The sequence below is a fragment of the Candoia aspera genome, chromosome 5, assembly GCF_035149785.1.
Source record: "Candoia aspera isolate rCanAsp1 chromosome 5, rCanAsp1.hap2, whole genome shotgun sequence".
In the NCBI taxonomy this organism is placed as follows: domain Eukaryota; kingdom Metazoa; phylum Chordata; class Lepidosauria; order Squamata; family Boidae; genus Candoia; species Candoia aspera.
The window spans coordinates 114,059,081-114,079,023 of record NC_086157.1 but is presented as its reverse complement, the minus strand read 5'-3'; the positions used below and the strand labels follow the sequence as shown (position 1 = coordinate 114,079,023).

At 46.7% G+C, this 19,943-nt stretch overlaps 1 protein-coding gene across 1 annotated transcript in view; it reads right to left on the bottom strand.

The window, feature by feature from the left end:
• Positions 1-7,208: 7,208 nt before the first annotated feature.
• The window catches only part of ARHGEF17 (Rho guanine nucleotide exchange factor 17), a 147,844-nt gene continuing 135,109 nt past the window's right edge, over positions 7,209-19,943 (bottom strand). Inside the window, exons 18-23 of the mRNA XM_063304753.1 lie at positions 19,623-19,709; positions 18,833-18,900; positions 17,737-17,885; positions 14,033-14,207; positions 12,001-12,258; positions 7,209-10,859 (exon numbers count right to left, since the gene is read on the bottom strand). Coding sequence (XP_063160823.1) covers positions 10,684-10,859; positions 12,001-12,258; positions 14,033-14,207; positions 17,737-17,885; positions 18,833-18,900; positions 19,623-19,709 — 913 coding nt within the window. The 3' untranslated portion in view covers positions 7,209-10,683. The remainder of the gene's footprint in view (positions 10,860-12,000; positions 12,259-14,032; positions 14,208-17,736; positions 17,886-18,832; positions 18,901-19,622; positions 19,710-19,943) is intronic.

The window sequence follows — 19,943 nt, the reverse complement described above, 5'->3', positions numbered from 1 at the left end:
TCCTCCAGAAAGTCCCATCATCCCTGGCCAGAACATACCCAGGCTGGTTGTGTGGATAATGGGACTTGAACAGCAGTGTATAGTGGGGGAGGGGAGGGGGTCAGAAAGATCAAGATGGCGGTCATGACTGCCATGTTGACTTTTTTGACACCTCCCCAACTTCACCAGACTTAACGCAAGTCTTTACGTCTTTAAAGCAGGCTTAAAGCAGACTGAAATTCTCGTGGGTCCTCCTCCTGTTCTTCACGGGTGTCTGTGGGAGGGGACAAGCGACGAAGCATACAGATGCCAACGCCATCTCTTATGTATGTATGTATTAATTTTATTTATTGGATTTCGAGGCTGCCCGACTCCAAAAAGTCTATGGATGGCTTACAGCATTTAAAAATGTAATTGAAAAGGAACGTGACCGCCTGGACAAAACCACATAAATAACATCCAGGGGAAAAAAATTGCCAGGGGGTGTTCCATAAACACCCTGACCTCAGGCCTGGGAGCAAAGCCAGGCCTTAAGAGAGTGTTCTGGAACATATGCAGGGTGGTGGCCAAGGTATCTCTGGGTCAGTTTCTCAACCTTGGCAACTTTCAGAGGTGTGGACTTCAACTCCCAGAATTCCCCAGCCATCTTTGCTGTCTGGGGAATTCTGGGAGTTTAAGTCCACACCTCTGAAAGTTGCCAAGGTTGAGAAACACTGCTCTGGGGGGACACTGTTCTCCGGTCCTGCAAGATTGAATTGCAGGGCCCTGGAGCGCAACCACTCTGCCGGACGTAACAGGCAGGCAGATCCGATTGGAGGTTAGGGGTCCCTCAGGTCATGAAGCAGCAGTGAGGGATGAGAAGTGCCCACGACTGTCTGTGTGGCTGCATTTTGAACCAGCTGTAGCTTCTGGGTGGCGTTCAAGGGCAGCCCCAGGGAGAGTGCATTGCAGTAGTCAAGCGCTGAGGTGACCAGGGCACAAGTGACTGTCTGAAGGGCCTCCTGGAACACCAGGTGAACCTGTGCAAAGGCCCTCCTGGCCACAGCCACCACCTGCTTTTCGAGCAGTGGCTGAGAGTCCCGGAGGACCCCCCCGCCTGCACACATTGCAACATGATGCCAGGATGCGTCACTGTGGTTAGCTACGATGGTCTTCCCCTTAGTTTGTTAGGGTGCAACCAAGAGCTGTGTGGAGACATCCTGACCTTCATCATACAATTTTCTCTCCAGGTATTAGGCTGGGGGCAAAGGTTCAGAGGCGTGCTTTGCTTTGAGAAAGATTAATGCAAAAAGCTCCTTTGAAGTTCTTTGTTTATTACTGACTGGAAACCCGATAGACTTTGCAAGGAACAGAAAAAAAATGAATTTATGATGTATGGTTTTGATGATTAGAAAAAAAGAGATTATGGAAAAAAAGAGAGACTATGTTGTAACCATAGAGTAACAGGTGCAGGTAGGCCTCGCTTAACGACCACAATTGGGACTGGAATTTCGGTTGCTAAGCAAAGTGGTCATTAAGCGAATCCAACCTAATTTTATGACTTTTTTTGTGGTGGGTGTTAAGCGAATTGCTGCGGACGTTAAGTAAACCATGTGGTTGTTAAGTGAATCATGTGGTTCCCCACTGATTTTGCTTGCCAGAAGCCGGCCAGGAAGGGTGAAAATGGTGATCACGTGACCATGGGACATTGAAATGCCATAAATGTGAACCTGTTGCCAAGCACACAAATTGTGATCACAGGGGATGCTGAGATGGTCGTAAGCGTGAGGACCGATCACAAATGATTTTTGCCAGCGCCGTCGTAAGTCTGAACCATCACTCAACGAATGATTAAGTGAGGACTACTTGTAAATTTATCCTTATAACTCCTGTAAAGAAAATCAGAAGCTACTTTTTAATATTTTGTTTTCTTTTTTTCTGCACTTCTGGCTTCGTTTTTTTCTTCTTTTTTTCCCTTTCTTTTCTTTATTCTATATTAGTTTCTGTTCGTTTTTATCTTTCTTTTTTAACATTTTAATAAAATTATATGAAAAAACCACCCTCCTTTGAAGCGGCTTCACGGCACGACATCCCCCCCCACCTGCTTCTGAAGGCGATGCCCAGGGGCACAGGCTTTCAGTGGGCAGGGGTCTCCGTGTCCAGCCCCCTCCTGGAAGTTACAGAAGACCGTTGCTTGTTCCAGGCCCCACTGCACCCCAAACATGTAGACAGAACCTCTATGTGACACTTGGGCCAACGAGACCCTCTTCAGAGTCTAAAGGGCTTTCTTGAGACAAATACGGCCACCCGACCCACTCCTCAAAATTAAGCTGGAACATCTTGCGTGGGTCTCTCCCAGGAGCCATGCCCCGTTCCCACCAAGTCTTAAAAGCAAGGTGATTTTGCCCAGTCAGGCAAAAGTTTTGCCCAGCAGGAAGCATAAACACCTTTTATTGTGACTGCAGCGCCTACAAAGCTATTAAAAATATGTGTTTTACGCCAGGAGGCGGGGAGGTTGTTTTCACTCATTTGAAACTGATGACAAGTTTACCAAAGAAATGTGCCCCCGACGGGCTTTTTGAGGGATGTCCAGACAGACAGGCCTGTCCCGCCTCCCCCTCGGGCAGGTGGTTTGTGCAAAACACTTTCAACCTGCCATTTAATCAGCAGACTGGCATTATTAGCCCAATCTCTCCCCTTGGGACTGTTCTGCTTCATTGTTCAGTGCCAAGGCAGGGGCAATGGTGCGTGGGTGTGCAAGTAAAATAAAGTCTTTTTAAAGTAATTTCTTAGGTTCCTGGACTTGTAAATCCTTCCCTACTGCATTTGGGCTGTAACTACAGTGACCATATGTCCTTTATTATAAAGGACAGTCCTTAAGCTGTCGTTTAGACTTGTTTTTCAAAAACTTTTATCCTTTATTTTGGTCATTTAACTTTTTGCCGTACAAATGGCACCATTTAAGGCACAGTCTCTCACATTTCTGTGAAGAATATGGAAACTGAATGGTCTTTTTAAAATAAATGGACATACATGGTTTGATTTTAGGTATTTTTGTAGGACATCTTTTTGTAAAGTTTTTCTTGGGCTTGCTCTTGAATTTTCCTTTGTAAAGCAAAGTCCCCCTTTTTGGGGGGAGATGGGCGGTGATAGAAATTTGAATAATAAATAAATTTGAATAATAAAGTTATCAAGATAGCAGTTAATTTTTTTCTGTCCTTATGAACCTCTTTCAGATTTGCCCTTTTTCAGGTTTGTCCTTTATTTTTTCTGAGAAAATAGGGTCACTGTAGATGTAACACATTTTTTCCTCAAGGGCTTTTGAGCAAAGAGTTGGCAGCCCTCACTACATTCTGCTTCATTTCTTACTGGGTTTACTATTTTGCCTACTCTGTTTTAATAGTCTTTGTTTGGTTAGGGTTCTACTTAAGTCCAAGTCATATTTTGCAAAGAAAAACCTGCTTTTTTTACAAGATCAGGCTACATTGCAGAGTCCTTGCTGTTTTAAAAACCACATTGAGTCTGGTGAGCTGGGTGCATTCACGCAACACATTTAACCTGGGTCCTGAAGGAACCATTTTCTGGATTCACAGCACACTCTAAGCCAAATGAGCTGGTTTTGCCCAGCAGAAAAAAACAAAAACCAACAACCCTGAGGTTAATCCTGAACAAACTTAGCATGCTGTGCAAATGCTCGTTTGCAACCACCCTGTTGAAACATGTTGTGTAAACACAGCATTAATTATAACTTTGAAAAGTGCCACAGGACCTTTTCTTGTTTCCATTGCAAGGGACTACGTAGCTACTTCTCTAAAAAATATTTTTTAGCTGTTTTGTACAGATTTTGCTTGCCTTACTTGTTTACAAGTGATAGTAAAGTGATTTAGAAACATATTAAGAACCCATTGAAGTCCAACAGGTTTTGCTGGCCCCCCTTGGTGGGTTGGATGATCATCTAGCTGTCCCCAGATAGTGAGTGCTATTTTTGAGGGACGGCTATATAAATGCACACACAAATTCATCTCCCTGCGTTGGGATGGGCAACACTGCTTCAAATTTTTAAGTACAAGTAGTCCTTGCTTAATGGTCACTTGTTTAGCAATGGTTCGGAGTTATGATGGTGCTAGAAAACTGACTTAAAACCAGTCCTCGCACTTACGACCGTCTTACCATGGTCACGTGATCACGATTCGGGTGCTCGGCAACCAGTTTGCATTTACAACTGTTGCAGTATTCCATGGTCATGTGATCACCGTTTTTGACTTTCCCAGCCAGCTTCCAGCAAGCAAAATCAATGAGGGAATGTGTGATTTGCTTAACAACCACATGGTTTGCTTTACAACCACCACAAAAAGGTTGTAAAATTGGGTTGGATTTGCTTAATGACCACTTCACTTAGCAACCAAAATTCCAGTCCCAATTGTCATTAAGTGAGGACTACCTGTAAAAAGGATCTCAGGGCCTACCTATGACACAGCAGTGACACTGGGGGAGGGAGGCCAACATTTTTAGCCGCAGGTTGTGTTGGGAACAGCTCCAAAAGAGTTGTCTTTTAAAATATACCTATTTTACCACTATTTTAAAAAAAAAAGCTCAATTAAGTGCATTACACAAAACAGCTCATTTGTTTCCAGAGTTTACAGTGACAATCTTGGGGACCTCTGAAGGCTCGAAAAATGAGATGGGGGGCTGCAGGAGACCCACAGATGACTCATACTCAATTCAGCCAAGCAATCTCCATGTTGACATTTTGTGGCTGGTTTAGAACCCATACACCCCCATTAGAAACCAATGCCCATTTTCTCGCTGTCCTGTTCAACCCATATCATTCATCCGGAGTCACATCTCCCATCCAGGCCGGGCTGCAGAGATGTACAGGTAGTCCTCGCTTAACGACCATTCAGTTAACAACGGTCTGAAGTTACGACAGCCTCAGAAAAAGTGCTTTATGACCTGTACTCACACAGCTGCCACAAACTGTCACACCGCCCGCACAGTCACGTGATCACAATTTGGACACTTGGCAGCCAGCTCACATTTATGACCAGTTGCAGCATCCTGTGGTCAGGTGATCGCGGTTTGCAATCTTTTTTTGCCATTTACCGGCAAAAAACCTCCATTTACTGGATTTGCTTAATGACTCTTGTAAAAAGGTTGTAAAATCGGGGCTGGTCACCTGGTGACTCACTTAATGACTGCACTGTTTAACCAGTTTTCCGATCCCTATTGTGGTTGTTAAGTGAGGACTACCTGCACTGGCAAGAGTTTTGTAATTTTAGCTGAAATTCATGTGAGAGGTGGTCCCCCCCCCTTTTCCCCTCTTGGAACACAACGAACAGGACAGCAAAGCTAGATTCTGACGACAGTGACCTTTAATGACCAAGAACCCACAGTGATGAAAAGGAAAATAAAACTGAACCAAATCCTAGGACTCACCACCATCATCACACCTTGCTGGAACTGGTAACATTTGGGCAAGAAATCCTCACTGACTTTCTCACCGTTAATGCAGTGCTTGTTACTATAACTTAAAACTGTGACTGACACCCTCACTTGTGCCCCTGAAAAGTATATAAAAATATGCCATTAAATCCGCATCGACCATCAAAAGGACTCAAGGATGTTATATTTACAGAGGCGGCGAGATATATACCAGTATTTACAAGACTTTGGAAGCCAGAGGGGTCGGTAAAACCCATCAAGGTTTTCAGATGATGCTGTGGGAGAAAAGCAATGAGCTAATCGCAAGTTGCCCTCAAAACCAGAGCCAGGCCAATTCTTCAATCCTCTCCTTGCTGCACTGATTTTACTTCCTGCAAACCTATTCCAGACTATCAAACGTTCACATTTTGGTCCCTACTGCGTTTTGGTTTTTTTTGCATATCCATCTGGAAGCCTTAAAATCCAGTGGCCATGTACATGGGAGTTGTCGAAGAGAAACACGTCTGGCCACGTGCAGAAAGTTTTCTTGCCCAGGCTGAGCCGCAAAGGTCCTACGTGGAAGATTAAGGGCATGGGTTTTCATGGTAGATGGCAGTTACCGGGAAGCTGCACCATGCAGCATTTCTTCAGGTTGCAAGCAGTAAGGTACGAGACTTTTTGCTTTCTGGTATGGGGGAAGAGGAAGAAGTGTTGGTGGCAAAGATGGGCGATGGGTGGATAGATACACCTTCCAGAAGTGCAGAGGAGCGAACAATAATAGATCCATAAAATCACCGTAGGGGGCTGAAAAAAATGGCTGTTTCCTACAGCATCTGCTAGATCAGTGTTTCTCAACCTCGGCAAGTTTAAGATGCGTGGACTTCAGCTCCCAGAACTCCCCAGCCAGCTCGGCAAGTTTAAGATGCGTGGACTTCAGCTCCCAGAACTCCCCAGCCAGCTGGGAGCTTTAGTCCACGCATCTTAAACTTGCCGAGGTTGAGAAACACTGATCTAGATTATGATGTTCCAAGGAGCCGGTAAATCAGTTTTGAGCCAAGAACTGCTGCGCTTTGTTTAAGGGACCCTCCAGGCGTACCAAACTGCAGACAGGGTAAGGTCAAAACAGGAACCCAGGGCCAGGAAAAGCAAAATCCCTAAATTGGATAGAATGCTACATAAATACAGGTGACCCGAGGTCTCCTCCCACATGTTGTAATTTCTCCTTTTCCACCCTAGTGCACGTTATAATTTGGAGGCAATTTTGGAGGGCGTCCAAGCAAGGCTGGGTGGCCAGAGGACAGGGTAGGCACCATGCTAAAAAAAAGAGCTCAGAAGAATGGGGGACGCTGCCTTGGAAAGCCCACTACTCTGATTATCATCTCTGGCAAGCCAGAGGGATTTGGGGCTAACATTTCCAAAACCTAGGTGACCAGGGGTGACAGTGGGGAAAAAAAAAAGATGTACAGTACATCGGGGCATCCAAACGGTCAAGATGGTGGTTGCCACTGTAGTGCCCATCTTGATCTTTTTGAGCCCTTCCCTGGGGATGCCCGTCTTGGGAGAGTGATGGCTGAAATCTCATGATGGCTGATCTCGCAAGACTTTGGCCCTTGTTTTTCATAAAAATGGGCAGGTACTGTACGAAAATCCCAACACACACCTCTGTTGCATCTCTGAAGGCTTGCAGGGGAGCCTCCTGATGATGTTCAGGAGAATGACGGCCAGATGTTAAGAGGTCTGGAAGGACCTATCAGAGCTATACATGAGACTGGGATGTCAGAAAAGTCATAGAAGTTGGCAAGGGCAAGCTTTTTCGGATCGCTAAGAGAACATGGAAATGTCCACGAAGTCGCCAGGACTTGAGGGAGTCATTAAGCTTACAGCCAGCTGACCATGGTTGCTCTTTAAAAAGCCAAGTTAGAAGGCAGATGGGAGACCACCAGGAGATCCAAGAGCTGGAATGCTGCAAAAATACCCTGGAAGAAGCCAGTGGTAAACCATTTCTGTACTGTTGTAAACAAAACTACCACCTTTGAGGCAGGCAAGTTAAAAAAAAAAGAGTAACAGGGGAATATCTTTATTGTTGCAGGGTGGAATAACAGAATCTTGAAAGCTGGTCAGAGTTTCTCTCTACTCCATCTTATACCAACCCAAATCAAGATGGGGTGATCTTGAGCTTCTTTCTCATGCTTCCTTCCTTCCTGGGACTGCGTCATCTTTCCTGAAATGCCTCCTTGAAAGGTTTGTTCTTCCCTTCGCCATTCCCAAGGCCAGGTTTCTATTCCAAGGTCACTTCAAGGGCATCTCTCTTCCCTTTCCAATCCTCTTCCAGCTTCACCCTCCACAGAAACCCCACCTGCTTTTCCATTTTGAGGAGAGGTGCCATGCTTCTTCCCTCCCGAGACACACAGCAAAGTGCCATCCCAACCATTGGCATTGCAAAGCAGATCCCAAAACAGACCCACAAACCATGGGTGGGTTGCCTGCAGTGGGGAGAGCAGCTGAAGCAGAAAGGGCTTTTTCTCCAGAAGGGTTGGGCTTCTTCAAAATTTATTCAGACTCCAAAATTCCAGCCATGAGCATTTTTAAAAATTTTACTTGCCTAAGCTGAAAAGTGGAGCCTGGGGAATTCTGGGAGTTGAAGTCCACGCAGCTTCAAGTTGCTGAGGTTGAGACACACTGCTCTAGAAAGATAAAGCCTCTCTTGAGTTGAGTTTAACTCCTGGTGGCTATATGGGCATATCCATGTACCTTCCACAGCCACAAACAGAAATGCCTGCTTCTGTCTCCTTCAGGGATGTTTTTCCCAACTTTCCTGCCTGGGATTTCCTGGTGGTATCCTATCCAAGTACCAATCCTGCTTGGCTTTTCCTGCTCAGCCAAGAAGTGATACTCATATTGCCAAATGTAGGAGGGTTATAAAAAGCTATCCTAATATTGCCCTGAAATGGACAGTACTATAAGATTGCTATAGCCTAATTCCACCCTGCAAAGATTTGGAAGTCAAACAAAGTCTAGGCTAAATCTGTTTGAACCAAAAGTAAGTTCCAATGTTTGGGGGCATGTTTTGTACCAGGGATTCAGAAATCTACAATAAACGAGGAATGCAGAAGCCACGTGAGTCTCTGTTTCAAAACCAAGTGGATAAAATTACATTTCAGTTTGGTTCCAAAGTCTGAGTTTTGACGGATTATGAAGCTCACTCTTCAGAAAGTACAGCTTTCTTTTTAAGTGCTCAGATATGGAGAAGGGGTCGGAAAACCTGTAATATGAAATTCACTCTTTAGATTGGAAGCAAGTGCACCATTTGGGATCGAAGTAACCTCTCCTGGGGATATGCTTCAAATCCTTAAGATTGGCTTGAGATAGTGATATCAAAGGTGGTTGGCTTCTACTTAAGATTTTCTTATATCCTAACAGACTGCCAACTGACTAACGAAGTAGTTATGTGTTTAGCCGTTACCAATGTGTGTTGTCTCGCATTCTTCTCTAAACAGATGAAGGTTGCAAAGCATGACCGGACTTAGCACGATTTATATCTGAGTCAGTCTGCACAGGATGGGTGGAAGAAATTCTCTGGCCGGACATCTCATCCAGAAGTCCATGGCCGAAGACAGAGAGAGATAAAATCTAGCTCTGAACAATCCCCAGAAATTGCCACTGGTTCACCAGTAAGTCTATGTTTTTCTCTCTCCCCACCTTCTTCCTCTCGTAACCATGTCCAAGGCCATTCATAGCTGTTAGGAGTAGGTTTACTGCTGCTTCGCTTGCACTCTTGATTCTTTCCTGATGTTCTGGGGCAGCAGGCGATAACAAACCCAATCGCTCTTATGGGGGCCCCCTGGATTTATTTGGGCGTCCCCTCCTTGACATTCCTTAAGAAGGAACCTGTAAATTAAGTGCCACTAACCCTCCAAGGCATCTTTGTCCCCATCTGCAAACAGCGAAGAGCTGGCTATAAAAAACGAAACATAAATACTGTACAAAGGTTCGGAGGGGGGGACTGTAAACCTCTGCTCCCCACCCACTTCTGTTCCCGGATGGCATGGCGAGGAGGCACCAAGGAAAATGGTCTCCCGACATGTACAAAACATGCAGGAAATTCTGCTCCGTATTGCAGCTATCCTGTCTGGACCAGTGTTTCTCAACCTTGGCAACTTTGAGAAACACTGGTCCAAACCCTTGTTAAGTGTCTCCATCCACAATTTTTCTGTCCTGACCAGCCTTTTATGAACACACACAGACACACAGACACACACACACTTCACCACCAGCCACTCTGGAATGACTGCACTGCAATAGGCTTAACCTACTGTAGATACCAAGGACCTTCTATGGTTACTCTCTAGCAATGACCCTTCCATTATCCCGATTCAGACCCCCTCCGGCTAAGGCGAGGAACCAGCCGTAAGCATTCTCAGCCCCCTAAGCCATTGGTCTCCCCAGGCCCAGAACACCTCCTCCTCCTCGCTCCGATCAACAATAAATAAAGATTATTTATACATACATTTAAAAAAGACACACGCACACACACACCCACATGCAAGCAAAACAGCACCCCCCCCCCAAGTTATCTGTATCCTGGCGGTGAGGGAAGGGAATCCATAGCGATGAGCCAAGGAAACGGAGCGCTTGAAAGATATTGGCCTGCTGAGTGTTGGGAAGTTCAGGGTGGATTTCTGTTTTCGCACCTCCATTAGAAAAGCAGGTGGGTGAATCCGAGGGATGGGAGTCTGCATCAGTTCCGACTGGATTGGGAGCAGATTTCTGGGTGTTGTGTAAATCTTGCCGAAGCCGCCTGGGTTGGATTTGGAGACCGTCGCTGATCAGAAACAGCGGCACAAGATCCGATCCCTCTGTGGGTTGAGTTGGGGGCATCTCACCAAACGGGTTCCCCAAAGCAGACCAGCCCTTCTTAAATAAGGCTGAATGCCTACATTTACCCCCTGGGCCGTCCAATGGGGCCTCTGCGTAACAGCATGGCCCCTCGGGCCCTCCTTCAGCCTCTTGCACACACGTGTGCATGCACACCCCCGTTACACTTAAAGACAGCAGTAAGCGCGAGTCGTGCAATATGGATTTGCATTCTAGGGTGTTGGTGGGGGGTCGGCAACAATCCTCCTTGAGGCACGGCTCTGTCGGGGCAGCGGATCTAGGTGGCAATCACGCGTACAAGACAGTCGAGGTGGGGGATGACACACAGCTAGAGTAGCACGCGTTCACACGTGAACGGCTAGGACGGAACTGGCGCTTCCCTCCTCTCTACCCTGCCCCACCCAGAGGGGGGCCCTGTTCCGACATGCATCAGACCCTCCAGAGCAGCAGATGGTTTGTGCTGTCATCCCGGCCCACTGTCTCACTGCTGTTTGTGAGTCTGAAATCCTCATAGCCGTCTCCGCCGCTGATCACAAGCATTTTGGACTTTGACGGCCGGTGCCTCGTGGAATCTCGCTTCTCCAGATCACTGGATTTTTCTGTACCTGCGTGGGAGAGGGGAGGGGGGTGAGAGACGGAATCGGCCAAGTCACTTTCTGCACCAAGCTAGCCCAATCTTGTAAAGTAAAACCAAATGCACAGGATGCACGCTTCTACAAATGTTTATAGGTAGTCCTCACTTAATGACCACAATTGAGACTGGAGTTTTGGTTGCTGAGCGAATCAGTCATTAAGCGAATCCGATCTGATTTTGCCACCTTTTCTGCGGCGGTCATTAAGTGAATCACCACAGGGGTTAAGCAAAGCAGGTGGTCGTTAAGCAACTCATGTGGTTCCCCATTGTTTTTGCTTTACTAGAAGCCGGCCAGGAAGGTCAAAAATGGCGATCACATGACTGCAGGGATGCTGTGATGGTTGCGTGAGCACCGGTTGTAAGTCGGCTTTTTCAGCACCGTCCTACGTCTGAAGCATCACTAAACGAATGATTACCTATATATTGGTGAGAATCTGGCTTAGAAAGAACCACTTTGGGATTAGGCTACAGCCAAACAGCCTGACATTAGTTTTCCACTCCCATGACAGGACCCAGAAATTGCCACAGTGCACAAGACCAATCGATCATAAAACTGGAAGGGAGAAATCCAATGACATTATTTGGAGCCAGATTCAAAAAAGAACAGCGGGGTGCAGGAGAGCTCTAAGCCTGTTTTAAATGCCTTTTAAAATACAGGAAGGTGGAAGCCAGCGGAGCAAACACTGCCCTCACACTGATGATCTCACCTAGTCGGGCAAGGAAACATCTGCAAGAAAACAACCAAGCTCCGAGAGCACTAAGGAGTCCACAGTTCAACTATGTATGTTATCTTCTATTGAAAATACAGGTAGTTCTTGTTTAGTGACCACAATTGAGACCAGCAACTTAGTCATTAAGCAAAGCGGTCACTAAGTGAAACCACAACTGTGCCTATGATCTCACTTCAGCTTTCCTCTGCTTTACAGACCTGTGAGGGTCTTAAATGTGAGGATCGGTCACAAAGTTCCTTTTTCATCACCGTCGTAACTGCAGTCACTAAACGAGGCAGTCACTTAGCGAGGACTACCTGTCGCTGAATTCGTTCTAGATGAGATCCAATCTTGCTTGGCACCTGATTGGCCCCTTGCATCTTGAACACTTGGCCAGCTCACCTGGTTCCCCCGGCAGGGGAAAAAGGACGCTGAATCCTTCTGGCAGCTCAATGGAGGTGAGGAACCGGACATGCCCAGTGTGGCCCTGAGAAAGTCCCACCGGTAAAGGTGGAGTTTTCAAAGCAGCGGCGTTGCCTGTGATGGAAAGGGTCAGCACTACACCCGCGCTGGTGCCGATCCAGAGCAAATCTTTGCAGGCCAGGAGGGAAGTGATCCGCAAGCAAGCCGCCTTGTGCTGACGGATGATCGCGTCTGATCCTGCAGGCAGGGGAGAGCAAGAGACGAATGTTAAAGCCTTTCAGTTAACCTTGTGGGTGGGCCCAAAAAATCAGACCCAGGAATGAGACGGGCTGGCCTCAGTTTCTCTTTCCCTCTGGAAATCAAGGTGTATCCACACAATTGAATCCTATGCTTTTTTACGTGTGGTTGCAAACACCATCGGGACTTTTTTGCCCCCCTCTGCGGATGCCCCTGATGCTGTGTTACTCCATGCTCTGGAGAAATAAAAAAAGCCAGAGCAGCATTCCTAAGACAGAAATGGAAACAGGAACAACAACAGACGGGTAATGAGGGAAAGCCTCAAACTGATCCTGGGAATTCGATATGGTAATGTGCTGGACAAGACTTGGGACCTCCAGTAGATGGGCAATTCTCATCGTCCTCAGCTAGCCTAGGATTCCAGGTTGGGGAAGGCTGACGTATTCCCATGCCATTTCAACAAGTCCCCTTCTTCAAGCTGGATGACAGTAAGAACTCTGTTAGAGGTAATGGATAGAAAAGGAGGAGGAGGAGGAGGAGGAGGAAGAAAGGGATTAAACTCACTGCTGTTAATATAGTCCAGTGTTTCCCAAAACTGGCACTTTGATATGTGGACTTCAACTCCCAGAATTCCCCAGCCAGCACGTGTGGACTTCAACTCCCAGAATTCCCCAGCCAGCACGTGTGGACTTCTAGAAGTCCACACATCTTAAAGTTGCCAAGGTTGGGAAACACTGATACAGTCCTTGCTGTCTTCTCTCCTAGAGCTGCTGCAGAAAATAACAAGGCAAACTGCATGGATGCATCCCATTGAGTGTTATTCAGAGACCCGGACCCTCTTTTTGGCTTCCCATTATTTTAGGGCTGCCCTGCGTCCCCCCCACCCCCAAGAAAAAGAGAGCTTTGAATCCAGGTATGTGCACGCTGCCATTTTTCAAGGCAGCGGTATCTGCAAGGGAGGTTAAAAAAAAGCCCCTCCCTCTTTGCACTTGGGCTGACACTCTGTGCATGTACAGTGGGGGGTGTGCATTTTTACCTCCCCTCTCTGCACACGCTGCTACTTCAAGGTACAATCTGAATCATCCTTAGATGGTTTCTTCCTCTGTGCAACTGGCCTGTGGGGTAGGCCAGATCCAGAGAAAACGACCTCCAGATGCCAGGATCTAGGCTGATACTTGTTGGGGCTCAGGACCTGGCTGGAAACTTGCAGCTTAGCTTGGGAGATTTATCTGAACCAGAGGGTAGCAATGCACGGAGTGTAGACATGCGTCCCTCGTGGGTCTAGTCTTTCCTGAGCACTGAAGCTGGCTGAGCGACTCTGGGCCAGTTGCTCCCTCTCAGCCCAACCCACCTCACCGGGTGTTGTGGGGAAAACAGGAGGAAGGAGCATTATGTGCATTGCTTTGAGTTGCACAAAATGAAGGTGGGGTAAAAACCTAGTAAATCAATCAATCAATAGACACTACAGCTCAAGTAAGACCAAGCCCAAACCATGTTTTTATAGAGGAAGGCATTCTAAGAAAGCATAAAAGGTTACGTATCTGGGTATAAACTCTCACTCCAAAGCTCTCCACAATCTCTCCTTGAAATACAATAAACTAAAAGAGACACTTTTCAAGCGGCATTTGTCCAAAATCCTGGGAGTTTAAGCTGAGCTTAGAGGGCAGCGGTTCCTGCCGTTTCATCTCAGAGAGAGAGACACACACACACACACACACACCAATCCCATGGGGTGCAAGGTATCTACAATGGCATCTGATTTCCAGTTTCTTACCTGCCAGCATCTTGTGGACTGGAGGGGTGATGTCCACTTCAGCCAACTGGTCATAGCTGGCAGGATGGTACAGCCTCACCTGGGCGCTCCCCTGGAGGGTGACCCAAATCCCTATGCTGGAGGTCACCAGGCAGGTCACGCTGCGATTGCTGTCCTGCCCAACCAGAAACGTGTGCTGCAGAGGACAGCGGAGAGACCTGACTGAAGTCTCTGGGAGAGCCATTTCTCATGCTGATACAGGTAGTCCTCACTTTAGGACCACAACTGGGACCAGAATTTTGGTTGCTAAGCGAAGTGGTCGTTAAGCAAATCTGACCCAATTCTATGACCTTTTTTGGGGCGGTTGTTAAGCGAATCACCGCAGGCATTAAGCAAACCACGTAATTGTTAAGCAAATCACGTGGTTCCCCATTGATTTTGCTTGCCAGAAGCCAGCCAGGAAGGTCAAAAATGGTGATCATATGACCACAGGATGCTGTGACAGTCATACCTGTGAACCAGTTGCCCAATGCCCAAACAGTGGTCACATGACCACAAGGATGCTGTGACAGTCATACATGTGAGGACTGGTCATAAGTCGTTTTTTTCCAGTACCGTCGTAAATCCGAACTATCACTAAATGCATGGTTGTTAAGTGAGGACTACCTGTAGTGATGCCAGCAGCTGTTGTGTGAACAATGTGCAAATGCAGATGGGCCCATCTCCATCCCTCTCAGAAGAAAGCAAGCAAGAAACTAATGGTTTTGAGTTGCTTATGTATTTGGATTACATTTGAATGCCATAGCGCTGGTGGAATTCTTGGGGTATCACCCTAACGTTTTTCTTAATAAATTGTAGCAATCAAAACTCAGAAAGGTTTGTTCCTTAAAGATTCCTATTCAGTCCTCCTGTATATACTTGCAAATAAAATGAGAATTTTAGGTGCCAAAATGCACCCCCAAAATTGGGTTTGGCTTATCCGCAAGTATATACGGTAACACTATTTTAAAGTACCTGTATATCCCGTATATACTCAAGGAGAAGCCCATCTGTGGATAAGCTGACCCTCGAATTTTTAACGAAAATACCCCACGAGAAATGGATAATCTGTGAATTACTCACAGATAAGCCAACTGTGAAAATTAAAACATGTGGAAATTTTTCGGGTTGGCTTATCTGCGGGTGGCACATTTTCATGGTATTTTGGTTAAAAATCAGAGGGTCATCTTATCCACGGATGGGCTTATCCATGAGTATATGCAATATTTACTATTAGAGGGTTCTGACAACCTCATGGAGTAAAAGCAGAGCTTGTAAAATTAGGGGAGGGGGAGGGAATCTGGTCCAGGAAAGGGATGCAAATGGTTCAGCAAACTAACTATATAAAAAATTGTCATCCTGATGGAAGGGATCACCTTTCCTTTGCAATCAAGCAGATTCCTTCAAGCAGCTTCCAAATGAGACATAACTGAACAGCTTTTGGGTCCACAGCCTGGCTCCGAATCTGGGAACGTCTGAGGAGCATTCATGGATGAAGCTTCAGGAGGCCCTCTGCTCCAAAAAGGAACAGCCACTGATCAGATCAGCCACAGCATCCCACAGATGCTGCTATTTAAATTTCCAAGGGTGGCTTGGAGCTGCTGGAGAGATGATTGACAAGGGGGCGGGGCAGGCAGTGGAGGTCCCCCCCGAGGCGTGCAGCTGGGGTCCCACCAAGGGTCCTAGGGTGCTGCATCCTGCCACCCTGCCTGGCAAGTGCTTCAGCTAGCATCAATTGATGGACACCTCCTTTTAGATCGTTCAGTGAAAATGTTGATCCTCAGGGTAGCTGCTGCGAAAAGGCCAAAGCACACTTTCGGGATCATTATGAAAGACATTTAAAAAAAAAGAACAAAAGTCCAAATGGACGGTGAAGCCAGATTCTGGTCCATCTGCTGTTGCGGTGGCTCATCTGAAAAAGGAAACAGCAGTGCGGAGGGTGGATTTCCCTGCACCGCAAAGGCGCTGCCGTTTGGAACACGGAATGGGAAACTCCTGAACGAAAGGGAACTCGACGCTGTCAAGGTGAGAAGGAAGCACGCCAAAGCGCACGGCTCAGGAGAAGCAGAGTCAGCCACCTTTTTCAAACGTCCCATTAGCGTAACTCACATATTTCAGTGGCACCTTGTTGTTTTCGCTCTGTTCAAGCGGCTTCTGCATCATTTCCCTTTCATTCCCTTTGGAGATTGATCTGTCTTCTAGTACCTTTTCATACAGTTCTTTTTCTGGAGAAATTCTACTTCCACTTGTGTTTTTTCATTTCTTCTCTTTTCTTCCATGCTAATTTTTTTCCCCAAGATCACTCTTGACGCTACAGAACGTGGCCTGTTCACATTCAGAACCTCTGATCGCCCTGATTCCTTCAATCTTTCATCATAAACAGCCACCTCAATCATATATACAGGAAGTCCTCATTTAACAACCACAATTGGGACCGGAATTTTGGTTGCTACGTGCAGTGGTAATTAAGCGAATCTGACCTGATTTTATGACCTTTTTTGCAGCGGTTGTTAAGTGAATCACATCATTAGGCAAACCACATGGTTGCTAAGCGAATCACGTGGTTCCCCATTGATTTTGCTTGCTGGAAACCGGCCAGGAAGGCCAAAAATGGCAATCATGTGACCCCAGGATGCTTTGACGGTCATAAATGCGAACCGGTTGCCAAGCATCCAAATCGTGTTCACGTGACAGCGGGGATGCTGTGATGGTCGTAAGTACGGGGACCAGTTGCAAGTCAGTTTTCCCAACACTGTCGTAAGTCCGAACCATCACTAAATGAATGGTCATTAAGCGAGGACTACCTGCATTCATTCCTTTGCCATATATCCATATGAATGGCTTTATGTTAAACCACAGACTTGAAACAAACAGAATGTTTCCTACACAGATATTCACTGGTCATAATTCTCACTCATTCACTCTTGGTCTCAGAAAGCTAGAAGCGCTTTTTTCCCTGCTACTTTCATCATTGAATTGGGACACTTTTATTCCAGAGGAGCAGCAGCTGTAGACCTCACACTGGGCACATGCTCCCTGAAAGTCTTCTGCTGAAAATCAGCCCCCACCAAAAAATAATAAATAAAAAGTGAGGCAGGAGGGTGTTTCCCAGCTGAAAATGTACGTATTTGGAGCATGCTGTAAAAGAGATCCTGCAGCTTCTTGTTTTCTGATCTCATTGTGGTCAGTTTTAGCCCACTTGTTTAAAGAGATGTTTAACACGATGTGCAGTTTGGTTTCACACCATGGACTCAGGTTGGTCAAAAGCTGCAGCTACACCTTAACGAAGGGTCCTCTCTCCAAGCCTTTGCTTGCTGGGTTTTGCAACTGCAGACTGAGAGGTATCTTTCCCATTTCTTCCCCCCTCCCAACAGTAGTCACCAAGAGACCAACTATGCAAGCGTCAGACTTGCAACAGGAGGACGCATCCTGCTCAGAAACTTCACGATTTCCACTTGCATGCTGAGCAAGAGTGAACATAAAGGATAACTTGGGCTGTGTTATTTTAGAGGTCCAAAGTAAGCTATGGGCTTCAGGTCTCCAACCCCATCACCACTGATCTCCTGACGTCCCAAGATCCCCTGCAAAACGCAGAGGAACCTGGTTGCAGGTGTCCTCATGGTGATGGGACCCTGGGAGAAGTTGCCTGCAGAAGCTGGGGGAGAAGAAGCTGGCCCCTTCTGTACCTCCTGCAGCAGCGTGGAAGTCTTGAGGATGATGATTCGGTTCTGGCATCCACACCAGAGCTTCCCACCCACAGCCACCATCTTGGTCACAGGGCTGCCCGGAGAGCCCAACAAGAGCGACTTGGAGTTCTGAGAGTCCCAGAAACGCCCTGCAAGAGGAAGAACACAGGCCACCTGCATTTTGCTTCTCCATGGAAGACTCCTTGCTACCCTGATGATGTGGTCCACCTTCAGGGTGGGATTAGGATATAGGCATGGGGGCTTCTGTCCTCTGTGCCCATCGTGGTGGTGATTCAGGTTTCCCCCTTTTAAACTGGCTGTTGGCGGGTGGGGGGAGGGAAGTCCTCATTCTCAAATCCAGCTCAAGCTACCCCCAAGCAGGGTATGATTACAGTAGTGTTCATTCCTCCCCGGAGGCCGAATGTGGTCATCTGCCTCTTAATGGGGGACTGCCGGTCAACACGAGGGCTGCACTCAAACCACACCCACACCAAGGTCTGGCAAATCCTCACTAGAGCTGGGCGTGTTGGTTGATGCAGTTTTGTGCCAACCCAGCTCATGGGGTCATTTGGTGGTACAAGCTACTGGGGAAGCACAGGAGATGGGCACTTCTGTGAGAGCCTGAGGGTGTCGTGTGGATGCCACCACGATCCCTTCTCGCCCTCTAAATGGTTTCGGGTTACTTAGGGTATCAGCCCCAGTCTTGGATTAGTACCACTTAAGGAGATATAATCCGTGCCGAAAAAGCAGCAAGAGGGGCTGATCCTGGGGGTAATTCTGCAGCCGTGCGACCCAGTTCCCTTTGCTCCAAGCAGGATTTGCATGTGCTCCCAATTTTACAGTGCCACCTGCTTGGGGCCAATTCTCCCAATCTGGTGCTCCCCAGATGGGTTGGATTGCAACTCCCAATTTTCTCAACCCACACAGACGAAGGAAAGCAGAATTGCCCAGGGCCTTGCTGCGGTGGGATGATGGAAGGTGTAGTTCAGCAAATGTGGGGGAAAGGGGAGGAAACTGTCCTTGTCTGCTTTCCGAACCAAAGCACAAGGAAAGGCAGGGTGTCCTCATGCGGCAGGTTTATATTCAGGTGTTTTACCTGCTTCCCTCTGATAGGCCACCAGCTCTCCATTGGCCAGCGACACGAACACCTGGTTATCAAGATACCTGCAGAGGAAATAGGGACTTTGCCAAATCAGCTGGAATGGGACAAGGATGATGATAATAATTTATTAAATTTATATGCCACCCAACTTCCAATGACTCTGGGTGCTTCAGCCTTGTTCATGCTGTTCCACCTCCCATCTTTTTCCCTAAAGTAAATTACAGTAACATTGAGGGGTGGGGGAAGAAATTACTACATCAGACCAATATGGGCTCTTTTTGGAAACCCATCCTCACGTGATAAGACTGTGGCCAGAACAGCAATGGAAAGATAATCCATCTCTGTTTAATGCTAGGCCTGGAGTGTGTTACCCTGAGTACATTCTTAAATGCTTTTATCCACTGATCAGTTCTAATCCACTCCCACAATTGAAATGGCAAAGGCCTAGAAATAAACATAGACTCCTAGGGCTGGAAGGGACCTTGGAGGTCATAAAATCATAGACTCCTAAGGTTGGAAGGGACATTGGAGGTTTTCTAGTCCAACCCCCTGCCAAAGGCAGGAATCCTCAGAACCATCCCAGACAAATAGTTGTCCAACCTTGGCTTGAAAACCCCTGGACTCCAATTTAGCTTACTTCCTGGTTCTCTTTCTTATCTCCTGCCTTAATTATTTTGCCTTACTATTTCTTACTCCTTCCTGTGCTTTGCATTACAAAACGGAAGAGTGTGATGGGTATATATACATGGGGTCAGCGGATCTTAAAATGTGCTTTGACGCTTACAAAATGCACGTCACAGAGGCTGAGTGCTGCATCTTCAGGCTGTTTTTCCTGTTGCGAATGTTGTCTGAAGACTGGTAGACATGGATACTGCAATCCAAACAGAACAGACTTGAGATCTGGGAACTGGCACAAGTGGCTAAGTTGATAGCATTGATAAGAGAAAATACCGTGATTGGATTTATTTCTACTTAGAAACCACTTTTGGATTGTTTGCTTGTATCGGAAAAAGATGAGGTTTTGATTTTGGGTTTTGATGATTGAATGGTTTGATTTTATAGAAATAGTGTTACTAAAAATTTAAATAATGGTGAGAGATTACAT